This window comes from Gossypium raimondii, chromosome 8 (assembly GCF_025698545.1).
Source record: "Gossypium raimondii isolate GPD5lz chromosome 8, ASM2569854v1, whole genome shotgun sequence".
Lineage (NCBI taxonomy): Eukaryota > Viridiplantae > Streptophyta > Magnoliopsida > Malvales > Malvaceae > Gossypium > Gossypium raimondii.
Genome location: NC_068572.1, coordinates 151,081 through 164,199, shown reverse-complemented (window position 1 = coordinate 164,199; position 13,119 = coordinate 151,081). Strand labels below are relative to the sequence as shown.

Sequence of the window (13,119 nt, the reverse complement as noted above, 5' to 3'; positions counted from 1 at the left end):
AACACAAGATCATATAACAAACTCGATTTTTACCTTCTTGCTACATTCAATTCAAGCTGAGATTTTACTTGTTAAACAAGTTGAAAATTAATTGCCAAGCTTATATAATTAAGGATCAAGAAGGAGAATTTTCCTTTAGAGTAATAAACATTGCCACAAGATTTGGAAACTTTCAATTTTAATTGTTATTAGTAAATTAAAACGTTATTTCTTGTCAAGATTTAATTATGGAGTTGGCTTCATTTATATTTCAGTCTATTGTTACTTCCCACCATATCTATCAACATAAGATCATATAATAGACTCGACCTTTATCTCATTGCTACATTTAAATCAAGTAAAATCTAGTCTAATGTTATTTCCCGCCATATTTACCAACATTAGATCAAACACCAACTCGGCATTTACCTCCTTACTACATCTAAATCAAGCTAAGATTTTACTCGTTAAACAAGATGAAAACTAAATCCCCAAGCTTATATAATTAAAGATCAAGAAGCACAATTTTCCTTTAGAGTAATATACATTGCCACAAGATTTGGAAGCTTTCAATTTGAATTGTGATTAGTAAATTAAAACTTTATTTCTGGTCAAGATTTAATCATGAAGTTGACTTCATTTATATTTCAGTCTAATATTATTTTTTACCATATTAACTAATAAAAGATCATACAACAGACTCGTCATTTATTTCATAGTCACATTTAAATCCAAGTTAACCATCGATTTTATCCCCTCTGCCATAATCCTCTAACAAGCCATATTACGCCAACTTTCTTTGTACAACAAACTATTTTTATGAATGCATTAGGCATCGGAAATCACTGAACAAAGTATAACAAAAAAATCAATTTCTATAAAAAATTTTATAGTAATTTTTATACAACAATCTAATAATAGTAAAAATATCATAAATCACAATCATTTATGGTAAGGAAAAAAGTGACAGATACATTTCCAAAGTTGCAGTGACTATGGAAAGAAAAAAAATTAAAACTCCAGCTAATGCGATATGAGATTCAATCTTTTGAATCCACTATAAAATACCACTTATGTTTTCTTTTATACTTACTCTCCAGAAAAGAGAAAAAAAAAATGGCAATGTCAAGTTTCTTACTGTTTGTTGACATTACTGTGATTCTCATGCTTTGTATAAGCCTTTGCCATGGTGCTGTAGAGGATGACAGGAAAGTAAGTATTGTCTTCTTTTTATATCTTTGAAATGAATTTCTGACTATTTAAATTGTAATAATGTGGTCATGCAGGTTTACATTGCATACTTGGGAGCTGCTCCTGATAGAGAGGACATTGCTACATCTCAACATTCCGCTATGCTTCAATCACTTTCTACACTCAGGTAGGACCTGTAATCGGCAATGATCGAGATTGGTTCCCTTTTAGTACGTGGGGTCACTCCGTTTGTTGATGACTAAGCCGGTTTTGGATCATGTTTTTTTATTCTCAGCAGCTCTGTGGAAAATTACTTAATCAAAAGTTATAAAAGGAGCTTCAATGGATTTGCTGCTAAGTTAACTAATGAAGAGGCAAAGAAACTTGCAAGTAAGTGATATAAGAAGAGCCGTCTTTTTTTTCTCTCTAAAACTCAATGGTATTGTCTTAATGATATGATTTCACCATTGCTTTGTTATGTAGGCTTTAAAGAGGTTGTTTCGGTTTTTCCAAGTAAAGTTTATCACCTTCAAACGACAAGATCATGGGATTTCTTGGGGCTCAATCAAACTGTTAAACGCAATGCTACCGCCGAGAGTAATGTCATTGTTGGTGTCCTTGATAGTGGAATATGGCCCGAATTGGATAGCTTCAGTGATGAAGGCTTCGGTCCACCACCCAAAAAGTGGAAGGGAGCTTGTAAGGGTGGCCAAAACTTCACTTGTAACAAGTAAATTTGCAATTGGACGACTGTTATTCAAATCCCCGCTTCAGTTTTGTTGTTTAGTAATGATATTCTAGTACTTATCTTACAGTAAGCTTATTGGAGCTCGAGCTTACCACTCAGACTCCGCTAGGGACATGGATGGTCACGGAACTCATACGGCATCCACAGCAGCCGGAAACAATGTAGTGAATGCTAGTTTCTATGGACTTGCTGAAGGCATTGCAAGAGGAGGGGTTCCATCAGCAAGGATTGCTGCATATAAAGTATGTGATGATAAAGAGTGTACTTCAGAAGATATCTTGGCAGGTTTTGATGATGCCATTGCCGATGGAGTTGATCTTATATCAGTTTCATTAGGATTAGATATTCCAGTTTACTTTTACCAGGACTCTGTAGCCATTGGTGCTTTCCATGCAGCCGAGAAAGGTGTACTTGTTATGCAATCTGCAGGCAATAGTGGTACAACAGGGTTTCAATTCGTGTCAAGTGTAGCACCGTGGATACTTAGTGTTGCTGCAAGCACAACGGATCGCCTTTTTGTTGACAAGGTCGTTCTTGGGAATGGGTGGAAGACATTAACTGTAAGAAATATCGTATTTTCTACTTATGTTGCTCCGACTCATAGTTTTTATTTATTTATTAGATACTAATGGTTTCCTCTTTGCAAGCAGGGACTTTCAGTTAATTCTTTTAGTCTTAATAGAACAAAGGTTCCATTGGTTTATGGGCTGCAAGCAACATCCTATTGCAATGAGGCTGATGCTCGGTTAGTTCCATTGACAAGTTGCATTTTGATTGATTTACAGAGATATAGACATAAGCAATATGTTTGATACATTGTTGGTCGTTTTTTCAGCGCATGTCACGGCCATTGCCTGAATAAAACTTTGGTTAAGAACAAGATCGTTCTATGCGATGAGATGGACGGTGTAGATGCAGCTTACGATGCTGGTGCATTAGGAGTAATTACGAAATATGATTTGGACGATGTTTCATTTGTTGTCCCATTGCCTGCTATAACTTTAAGCTCCAAGGACTATGACTTGGTCATATCCTACTTCAATTCCACCAAGTATGTACATATCAATGGTTCGGATCATTATTTCGTTAGTTTTGTATATGTTAGGCAAGATAAAACTAATGCTTTGCTCATTGTGTCTCAGAGAACCTAAAGCAGAAATATTTAGAAGTGAAACAATTAAAGATAAATTTGCTCCTAAAGTTGCTTCATTCTCTTCAAGGGGTCCGAATGCATTTGTACCAGACATTCTAAAGGCACGAATTGGTCTGATAACTCAGGTTTTATCGTTGTTTTCCTTGTTTTTAGTATACTAAATAGTTCCGTAAATGTTTTGCAGCCTGATATAAGTGCACCAGGAGTGGATATATTGGCTGCATATTCACCGGTTGCTTCACCATCGACGACTACAACAGATACAAGGCGAGTTAAATACAACATAATATCAGGAACCTCAATGTCTTGTCCTCATGTTGCTGGTGTAGCTGCATACGTTAAGACATTTCACCCTCACTGGTCTCCCTCAGCCATTAAATCTGCTCTTATGACTACTGGTAATCATTCATTGCCATTATTGTAACATATGTCACATTTTCGATCTTACATTAGTTTTCTGTTGCCTAGCTTTTCCGATGGATGCACCGAGGAATCAAGGTGCTGAATTTGCTTATGGATCAGGACATATCAACCCTGTAAAAGCCATTGACCCTGGACTTGTATACGACACCGTAGAAGGTGACAACATAAGATTCCTATGCAGTATTGGATATGATGAAGGTTCCATCAAAATAATAGCAGGAAACAACACCTCTTGTCCTAAGAACTCTACTAAAATGTTGCCAAGAGATTTCAATTATCCTACACTCACTGCTTTAGTTCCAGCAGGCAAGCCATTCAAAGTCACTTTCCATAGAACAGTAACAAATGTTGGTGCAGCAAGATCTGCTTACAATGCAACAATCGCTGCCCTGTCGGAACTCGAAATCAAAGTGGTTCCTCAAGTCTTGTCTTTCAAGTCTCTAACAGAGAAGATGTCTTACAAAGTTACTGTTTCTGGAAAAGCTTTGGGTGGAAGATCAATGGTGTCTGCAACATTGATATGGTCAGATGATACTCATGATGTTAGAAATCCAGTTGTTATTCACACATATGAAGCTATCTCTGGGTCTGGGGCTGTTTGAGTCACATGATTGAACCTGCTGCAACTGTTATTATTTGTTTTTAGTTTATGTTATATATATTTTCAGTCAATTTCTTTCAATCTTTTGAATAAATATTATATGCATCTTTCTGTGAACAAACTTTCCCATTACATGATTTTTGGAACACCCGAGATTTTCAGTGGAGTGAATCAGAAGAAAAATGTGGTTAAAATCCAATTTAATTAAGTTATAAAATGATTAAGTTTTCAAAAGAGTATTTAATAAAACTGATCTGTATTTAATTAATTGAAAAACTGAATTTAAATAATGAAAAAAGTCATAATTATTCTAATAAATTATTAAAAGATAAAATAAAATATTCTTAAAAAATCTTAATTAATTTTATTTTAAGATTTATCTACCCAAAATATATGGGGTTTTACATATGTCAACACCCTCCCTCAAGTTGGTGCATATATATCAATCATGCTTAACTTGAGTTCAAGAAAATCAAAGCTTGTATTAGAGAGTCTTTTAGTGAGAATGTCAGCAATTTGTTGTTTTGAAGGAACAAACGGCATGCACACTTGGGCTTGTTCAATCTTCCCCTTGATAAAGTGTCTATCAATCTCAATATGTTTAGTTCTGTCATGTTGGATTGTGTTGTGAGTAATACTAATGGCAGCTTTGTTAATACAATATAACTTCATTCGTGAAGTTATTAGCTTCCTCAACTCTTCCTTAATTCTTTTTAACCACATCAATTCAAAAATTCTTTGAGTCATTGATCTAAACTCAACCTATGCACTACTTCTTGCTACAACACTTTATTTTTTGTTTCGCCAAGTTACAAGGTTTCTCCAAACAAATGTACAGTATCTTGATGTAGATCTTCTATCTATTATTGAGCTTGCCCAGTATGCATCCTATAAGCTTTAATTCCTCTTTGTTTAGATTTCTTGAAGAATAAGCCCTTGTCAAGTGAACTCTTCAAGTATCTTAGAATCTGAAACATTGCTTCTTCATGTTCCTCCATTAAGGAGTGCATAAATTGAGTCACTAAGCTTACTGCAAAAAGTTATGTCTGGCTTTGTATGTGATAGGTGAATTAACTTAACAACTAATCTCCGGTACTGCCCTTTATCAAGTAATCTTCTTTCTTTATTTCCAAATTTTACATTTGGATCAATTGGTGTGTCAACTAGGCGGCAACCACTCATCCCAGCCTCTTTTAAAAGATCAATCACATTTTTCTAAGAGACTACAAGACCCTTCTTTGATCGAGCAACTTCTATTCTAAGAAAGTATTTTAAATGACCCAAGTCTTTGATCTCAAACTCCAATGCTAGATTCTCCTTGAGACGCCTTATTTCATCCACATAATCTTCTGTAAGAATGGTATCATCGACATAAACTATTGTTATTCTACCTCTTTGTGAGTGTCAATATAGCATTGTGTGATTAGCTTGTCCTTGTGAGTAACATTGTTTTTTAACAACCTGAGTGAACCGTTTGAACCAAGCTTGAGGAGACTGCTTTAGACCAACAAAGATTTCTTGAGCTTACATACTCGAGTTCCAAATTTCAGAAAAAATCTCATGGAGTGTTGGAAGCAGTTTTTTTTCCTAGAATCTGAGATCTTACTTCATCAAATTCTTTATTTAAACCAGCTAGAAATAAATAAGCTTGCTCAATCTCTTCTTTTTTCATAGCTTTTACATTATCTCCGGAACACTCCCGTTCATCATTATAACACTGATCCAGTTCTTGCCAAAAAGACATCATCTCGTTATAATAAAAAATAACTTCCTTTACCCCTTGTCTAGCTTTCCAGAGTTTTATTTTTAACTCAAAGATTTGTGAAGCGTTTTCTAAATTCAAATAGGTGTCTTTTACAGCGTCCCAAACATCTTTAACAGTCGGGAGAAAAAGAAAAGGTTTTCCTATGGATGCTTCCATTGAATTAATAAGCCATGCAATTATCATAGAATTTTCTGACCTCCACTTACTCATCTTTGGATCGCCCACCTGTGGTTGCTTGACTTCTCCAATTAAATGACCTACTTTGTCGCGCTCATCAATTGCTAACTTTACGGACTGCGACCATTCGAGATAAATCTTGTTATTCAGCTTGTGAGATGTCAACTGAAAAGAGAGGTAAGACACCTCTGTCCCTTAAGTCATTGCACTCTCGGTAGTTGTTTCAACGGTAGAACTTTCTACCTTCGTTTGGTTGTTGGATCTCTTATCTCCAGTGAAGGTTGTTTTAACCATGATGTTATTGGAAATTTAACCTAACTCTGATACCATGAAAGTTTTCAAAAGAGTATTTAATAAAACTGTTATGTATTTTATTAGCTGAAAAACTGAATTTAAATAAAGAAAAAAGTCATAACCTAATTTAATAAAGTTATAAATTAGTGGAGTAAATCGATGAAAAAATATGGTTAAAACCTATAAAAAATAGAAAGTCGATAATGGTAAGAAAAGAGAGTGAAAAAATCATGGATAGAGAAGAAAAAAATTCGTTATGTCGAATTCAAATTAATACAAGAGGAGAGACGACTACGTCTATTTATAGGTTTGTAAAACCATATTCTAATTAAAGTCAAATAGAAGTTATGTAAAAGAATACTTCTATACAGATTTTACTTATGCAGCCCTCGTAGATCCCTTATCTTGCCACTTGTATTTTTATTTAACAAGAATTTGAGAATATCTTTAACAAAACCCAATTTAATTAGGTTATAAATTAGTTCCTTAGTCATTAGACTTATGAGCATAATTAGTTCAGCTGCAAAAATATACAATAAATACAGCAGAGAGAATGGTGTTATCAGATAGTGAACAATATATCTTGAAATGGTCATATATCACAATCGTTTATGGTATGAGTAAAAATTGACAGATTAGTTCCTTGGTTGTAGTGGCTATACAAGGACAAAAAATTTAAATACTCCAGTTAATTGGATATAAGATTCAACTTTTCCAGTCCACTATAAAATACAAGTTATGATTTCTGTTTCATGCATACTATCAAACAAATAGAAAAAAAAATGACAAAATCTAGTTTCTTGGTGTTTCTAGACATTTTTGTGAATCTCATGGTTTGTATAAGCCTTTGCTCTGGTGCTGTACAGTAAGATAGAAAGGCAAGTATTCTAAAGTGACAGATTGTTAACAATGTTATCTGGAACTGGTTTATGAATTGTAACAATGTGTGATGATGCAGGTTTACATTGCATACTTGGGACCACTTCCTGATGGAGACTACATTGCTTCATCTCACCATTCCAATATGCTTCAAGCACTTTCTAAACACAGGTAGGAAGCCATTAGAGGATGTCCTTTGATGCCTTAGCAGAAGTGTTGGTCCATCACTATGATTACGATCGTTTTCTTTTTCCTTCTCTGCAGCTTTGTGGAAAATTACTTAATCTGAAGTTACAAAAGGAGCTTCAATGGATTTGCATCTAAGCTAACTAATGAAGAGGCAAAGAAACTTTCAAGTAACTGGTAGAAGAAGAGCTGTCTTTCTTCGTCTTCTTCTTCTTTTTGTTGAACTCAATGGAATTGCTAAATGATATGTTTTCACCAATACCGTTATATGCAGGCTCAAAAGGAGCGGTTTTGGTTTTTCCAAGTAAAGTTTATCAGCTTTATACAACAAGATCATGGGATTTCTTGGGACTCAATCAAACTGTTAAAAGTAAGGCTGCCGCTGAGAGCAATGTCATTGTTGGTGTCACTGATACCGGAATCTGGCCCGAGTCGGACAGCTTCAGCGACGAAGGCTTCGGTCCACCACCCCAAAAGTGGAAGGGAGCTTGTAAGGTTGGCCAAAACTTGACTTGTAACAAGCAAAAATATTCCACTATTTCCGATCTCAGACCGCTATTGATATCCCTGATCCTCACAATGACTTGGTACTTATCTTTCAGTAAGCTCATCGGAGCTCGAGTTTACACCACGGATTCTGCCAGGGATACAGAGGGTCATGGATCACATACAGCATCCACAGCAGCCGGGGACAACGTGGTGAGTGCTAGTTTCTATGGATTTGCTGAAGGAACTGCAAGAGGAGGGGTTCCATCAGCAAGGATTGCCACATACAAAGCATGCAATGGTATATGGTGTACTTCAGACATCTTGGCAGCTTTTGATGATACCATTGCTGATGGTGTTGATCTTATAACAGTTCCATTAGGATCAGTCTTTATGTCTGAATTCTACAGTGACCCTGTAGCCACTGGTGCTTTCCATGCAGCCGAGAAAGGTGTACTTGTTGTACAATCTGCAGGCAATAGTGGTCTAGCAGGGTTTCAATCGGTGGCAAGTGTGGCACCGTGGATACTTAGCGTTGCTGCAAGCACAACGGATCGTCATTTTGTAGCGGCCGTCGATTACTCGTAATGGAGGATTCAGATGAAGAGAAGTATTGGCATTGATCGATGACCTGGGTTTAGGCAAATTATTCATTAAACTATTGATTCTGTTTTATTTTTATCATTTAACTATTAATTTTTTTATTTAGTAATTAAATTTTTTATAATTAAATATTTTAATTATTAAGTTGTTTACATATACCATTAATCAAAATTGTGTATTTGTCCGAAATAAGGTGTAAAAGCAAAATAAAAATAAAAATAAAAATTAGGGGCTAGAAGAAGTAAGTTGTATAATTTTATAATAGTTAAAATGTAATTTTATCATTTTAATAGCTTAGATCTTTGTAATCTTTAAAAGATTAAATTAAATTTGTATCGTTTTGAGGATCAAAGTACAAATTTATTATATATTTGGTCAAAACATAAATTTACCATTTTAGGGGGGTCGGGCTCTGCTAGCCTTTTGCTGTAACCCTTAGACAAAAGGATGAGCATTTGATCGAATTGAGTGAATATTTTCGAATTAGTCAAGTTGACGAGATTTATTTTATCATTCTAAATCAATTTAAGTTTTTTTAAAATTGAGTCAAATAAAATTAATTTTGAAGCGAATAAAATAAAATCAATTTAATCATGAAGTTAGCTTTATTTATATTTCAGTCTAAAATTATTTTTCACCATATAACTTACATAAGATCATACAACAAACTCATCCTTTATTTCCTTGTCACATTCAAATCCAAGTTAACCATCGTCTTTTATCTCCTCCGCACTTACCCAGAGACGAATTTAGGGGGAGTTGGCAAGGGGGAACCCCCTAAAATGGAAAAATGTTATTTAGGCCTTTTAGAAATTTTAAAATTTTAATTTAATAAAGGTAAAATTACACTTTAGCCACCCTAAAATTATAAAAATTTAATTTAATTCTTTAAAATTGATGAAGATTTAAACTATTAAAAATTAAAATTTCATTTCGGCTCCTTGAAAACAATTTCTAGCTTGGCTTGCACTTACACTTACACCAACTTTCTTTGTACAACAAACTTTTTATGTATGCACTAAGCACTGAAACCACTATAATAAGAAAATCAATTTTTATAGAAAAATTGTAGTAATATTTTATAAAACAATCTAATAATAGTAATATTTTATACAACAATATATCATAAATCACAATATGGTAAGGAAAAAAGTTTACAGATACATTTCCAAATATGCAGTGACTATGGAAAGAAAAAAAATTAAAACTCCAGCTAATGCGATATGAGATTCAATCTTTTGAATCCACTATAAAATACCACTTATGTTTTCCTTTATACTTACTCTCTAGAAAAGAGAAAAAAAAATGGCAATGTCAAATTTCTTACTGTTTGTTGACATTACTGTGATTCTCATGCTTTGTATAAGCCATTGCCATGGTGCTGTAGAGGATGACAGGAAAGTAAGTATTGTCTTCTTTTTATATCTTTGAAATGAATTTCCGATTATTGAAATTGTAATAATGTGGTCATGCAGGTTTACATTGCATACTTGGGAGCTGCTCCTGATAGAGAGGACATTGCTTCATCTCAACATTCCGCTATGCTTCAATCACTTTCTGCACTCAGGTAGGACCTGTAATCGGCAATGATCGAGATTGGTTCCCTTTTAGTACGTGGGGTCACTCCGTTTGTTGATGACTAAGCCGGTTTTGGATCATGTTTTTTTATTCTCAGCAGCTCTGTGGAAAATTACTTAATCAAAAGTTATAAAAGGAGCTTCAATGGATTTGCTGCTAAGTTAACTAATGAAGAGGCAAAGAAACTTGCAAGTAAGTGGTAGAAGAAGAGCTGTCTTTTTTTTTTTTTTTCTCTAAAACTCAATGGTATTGTCTTAATGATATGATTTCACCATTGCTTTGTTATGTAGGCTTTAAAGAGGTTGTTTCGGTTTTTCCAAGTAAAGTTTATCACCTTCAAACGACAAGATCATGGGATTTCTTGGGGCTCAATCAAACTGTTAAACGAAATGCTACCGCTGAGAGTAACGTCATTGTTGGTGTCCTTGATACTGGAATATGGCCCGAATCAGATAGTTTCAGTGATGAAGGATTCGGTCCACCACCCAAAAAGTGGAAGGGAGCTTGTAAGGGTGGCCAAAACTTCACTTGTAACAAGTAAATTTGCAATCGGACGACTGTTATTCAAATCCCTGATTCAGTATTTGTTGTTTAGTAATGATATTTTAGTACTTATCTTACAGTAAGCTTATTGGAGCTCGAGCTTACCACTCAGATTCCGCTAGGGACACGGAGGGTCACGGAACTCATACGGCATCCACAGCAGCCGGAAACAATGTAGTGAATGCTAGTTTCTATGGACTTGCTGAAGGCATTGCAAGAGGAGGGGTTCCATCAGCAAGGATTGCTGCATATAAAGTATGCAGTGGTATATTGTGTCTTTCAGAAGACATCTTGGCAGGTTTTGATGATGCCATTGCCGATGGAGTTGATCTTATATCAGTTTCATTAGGATTAGAAATTCCAGTTGACCTTTACGAGGACCCTGTAGCCATTGGTGCTTTCCATGCAGCCGAGAAAGGTGTACTTGTTTTGCAATCTGCAGGCAATAGTGGTACAACAGGGTTTCAATCAGTATCAAGTGTAGCACCGTGGATACTTAGCGTTGCTGCAAGCACAACGGATCGCCTTTTTGTTGACAAGGTCGTTCTTGGGAATGGGTGGAAGACATTAACTGTAAGAAATATAGTATTTTCTACTTCTGTTGCTCCGACTCTCATAGTTTTTTTTTTTTTTTTTTTATTAGATACTAATGGTTTCCTCTTTTCAAGCAGGGATTTTCAGTTAATTCTTTTAGTCTTAATAGAACAAAGGTTCCATTGGTTTATGGGCTGCAAATAACATCCTCTTGCGATGAGGCCCATGCTCGGTTAGTTCCATTGGCAAGTTGCATTTTGATTGATTTAAAAAGATTTAGACAAGCAATATGTTTGATACATTGTTAGTCTTTTTTTCAGGGCGTGTTACAGCTATTGCCTGAATAAAACTTTGGTAAAGAACAAGATCGTTCTATGCGATGTGATGAACGGTGTAAATGCAGCTTACGATGCTGGTGCATTAGGATTAATTACAAAATATCAAGTAGAGAATGTTTCGTTTGTTGTCCCATTGTCTGCTATAACTTTAAGCTCCAAGGACTATGACTTGGTCATATCCTACCACAATTCCACCAAGTATGTACATATCGATGATTCGGATCATTATTTCGTTGGTTTTGTATATGTTAGGCTAAATAAAACTAAGGCTTTGCTCATTGTGTCACAGAGAACCTAAAGCAGAAATATTAAGAAGTGAAACAATTAAAGATAAATTTGCTCCTATAGTTGCTTCATTCTCTTCAAGGGGTCCGAATGCATTTGTACCAGACATTCTAAAGGCATGAATCGGTCTGATAACTCGGGTTTTATCGTTGTTTTGCTTGTTTTTTGTATACTAAATAGTTCCGTAAATGTTTTGCAGCCTGATATAAGTGCACCAGGAGTGGATATATTGGCTGCATATTCACCGGTTGCTTCACCATCGACGACTACAACAGATCCAAGGCGAGTTAAATACAACATAATATCAGGAACCTCAATGTCTTGTCCTCATGTTGCTGGTGTAGCTGCATACGTTAAGACATTTCACCCTCATTGGTCTCCCTCAGCCGTTAAATCTGCTCTTATGACTACTGGTAATCATTCATTGCCATTACTGTAACATATGTCACATTTTCGATCTTACGTTTGTTTTATTTTGCCTAGCTTTTCCGATGGATGCACCGAGGACTCAAGGTGCTGAATTTGCTTATGGATCAGGACATATCAACCCTGTAAAAGCCATTGACCCTGGACTTGTATACGACACCGTAGAAGGTGACAACATAAGATTCCTATGCAGTATTGGATATGATGAAGGTTCCATCAAAATAATAGCTGGAAACAACACCTCTTGTCCTAAGAACTCTACTAAAATGTTGCCAAGGGATTTCAATTATCCTACACTCACTGCTTTAGTTCCAGCAGGCAAACCATTCAAAGTCACTTTCCATAGAACAGTAACAAATGTTGGTGTAGCAAGATGTACTTACAATGCAACAATAGCTACCCTGTCGGAACTCGAAATCAAAGTGGTTCCTCAAGTCTTGTCTTTCAAGTCTCTAACAGAGAAGAAGTCTTACAATGTTACTGTTTCAGGAAAAGCTTTGGACAAACGATCAATGGTGTCTGCAACATTGATATGGTTAGATGATACTCATGATGTTAGAAATCCAATTGTTATTCACACATATGAAGGTGTCTCTAGGGCTGTTTGAGTCACATGATTGAACCTGCTGCAACTGTTATTATTTGTTTTCAGTTTATGTTATATGTATGTTCAGTCAATTTCTTTCAATCTTATTAATAAATATTATATAAATCTTTCTGTGAACAAACTTTCCCAATACATGATTTTTGCAACACCCGAGATTTTCAGTGGAGTAAATCAGAAGAAAAATGTGGTTAAAACCCAATTTAATGAAGTTATAAATTGATTCCTTAGTCATTAAATTTATGAACATAATCAGTTCAGCTGCAAAAGTATACAATAAATACAGCAGAAAGAATGGTGTTATCAGATACTGAACAATATATCTT

General features: G+C 35.2%; 2 protein-coding genes across 2 annotated transcripts; both read left to right on the top strand.

Moving 5' to 3' along the window:
* The first annotated feature begins 1,094 nt into the window (after nucleotides 1-1,094).
* Nucleotides 1,095-4,184, top strand: LOC105789955 (subtilisin-like protease SBT4.4). Its single transcript, XM_012617309.2, has 10 exons — nucleotides 1,095-1,191; nucleotides 1,266-1,357; nucleotides 1,469-1,560; nucleotides 1,654-1,900; nucleotides 1,986-2,478; nucleotides 2,569-2,663; nucleotides 2,754-2,969; nucleotides 3,061-3,172; nucleotides 3,256-3,469; nucleotides 3,540-4,184. The coding sequence occupies exons 1-10, from the start codon at nucleotides 1,096-1,098 to the stop codon at nucleotides 4,094-4,096; spliced, it is 2,214 nt and encodes a 737-aa protein (XP_012472763.1). The 5' UTR covers nucleotide 1,095; the 3' UTR covers nucleotides 4,097-4,184.
* Nucleotides 4,185-7,093: 2,909 nt separating this feature from the next.
* LOC105793038 (subtilisin-like protease SBT4.4) lies at nucleotides 7,094-12,867 on the top strand. Its single transcript, XM_052634495.1, has 9 exons — nucleotides 7,094-7,381; nucleotides 10,164-10,255; nucleotides 10,354-10,600; nucleotides 10,687-11,179; nucleotides 11,278-11,372; nucleotides 11,461-11,676; nucleotides 11,768-11,879; nucleotides 11,963-12,176; nucleotides 12,247-12,867. The coding sequence occupies exons 1-9, from the start codon at nucleotides 7,281-7,283 to the stop codon at nucleotides 12,795-12,797; spliced, it is 2,121 nt and encodes a 706-aa protein (XP_052490455.1). The 5' UTR covers nucleotides 7,094-7,280; the 3' UTR covers nucleotides 12,798-12,867.
* The last annotated feature ends 252 nt before the right edge of the window (nucleotides 12,868-13,119 follow it).

Excerpts from the sequence above, each read along its gene's own strand:
- LOC105789955 (XM_012617309.2), top strand. The coding sequence starts at position 1,096 with ATGGCAATGTCAAGTTTCTTACTGTTTGTTGACATTACTGTGATTCTC. Across the intron at positions 1,192-1,265 it reads CTGTAGAGGATGACAGGAAA|GTTTACATTGCATACTTGGG; the intron begins GTAAGTATTGTC and ends GTGGTCATGCAG. Across the intron at positions 3,470-3,539 it reads ATCTGCTCTTATGACTACTG|CTTTTCCGATGGATGCACCG; the intron begins GTAATCATTCAT and ends TCTGTTGCCTAG.
- LOC105793038 (XM_052634495.1), top strand. The coding sequence starts at position 7,281 with ATGATGCAGGTTTACATTGCATACTTGGGACCACTTCCTGATGGAGAC. Across the intron at positions 7,382-10,163 it reads CAAGCACTTTCTAAACACAG|CTCTGTGGAAAATTACTTAA; the intron begins GTAGGAAGCCAT and ends TATTCTCAGCAG. Across the intron at positions 12,177-12,246 it reads ATCTGCTCTTATGACTACTG|CTTTTCCGATGGATGCACCG; the intron begins GTAATCATTCAT and ends TATTTTGCCTAG.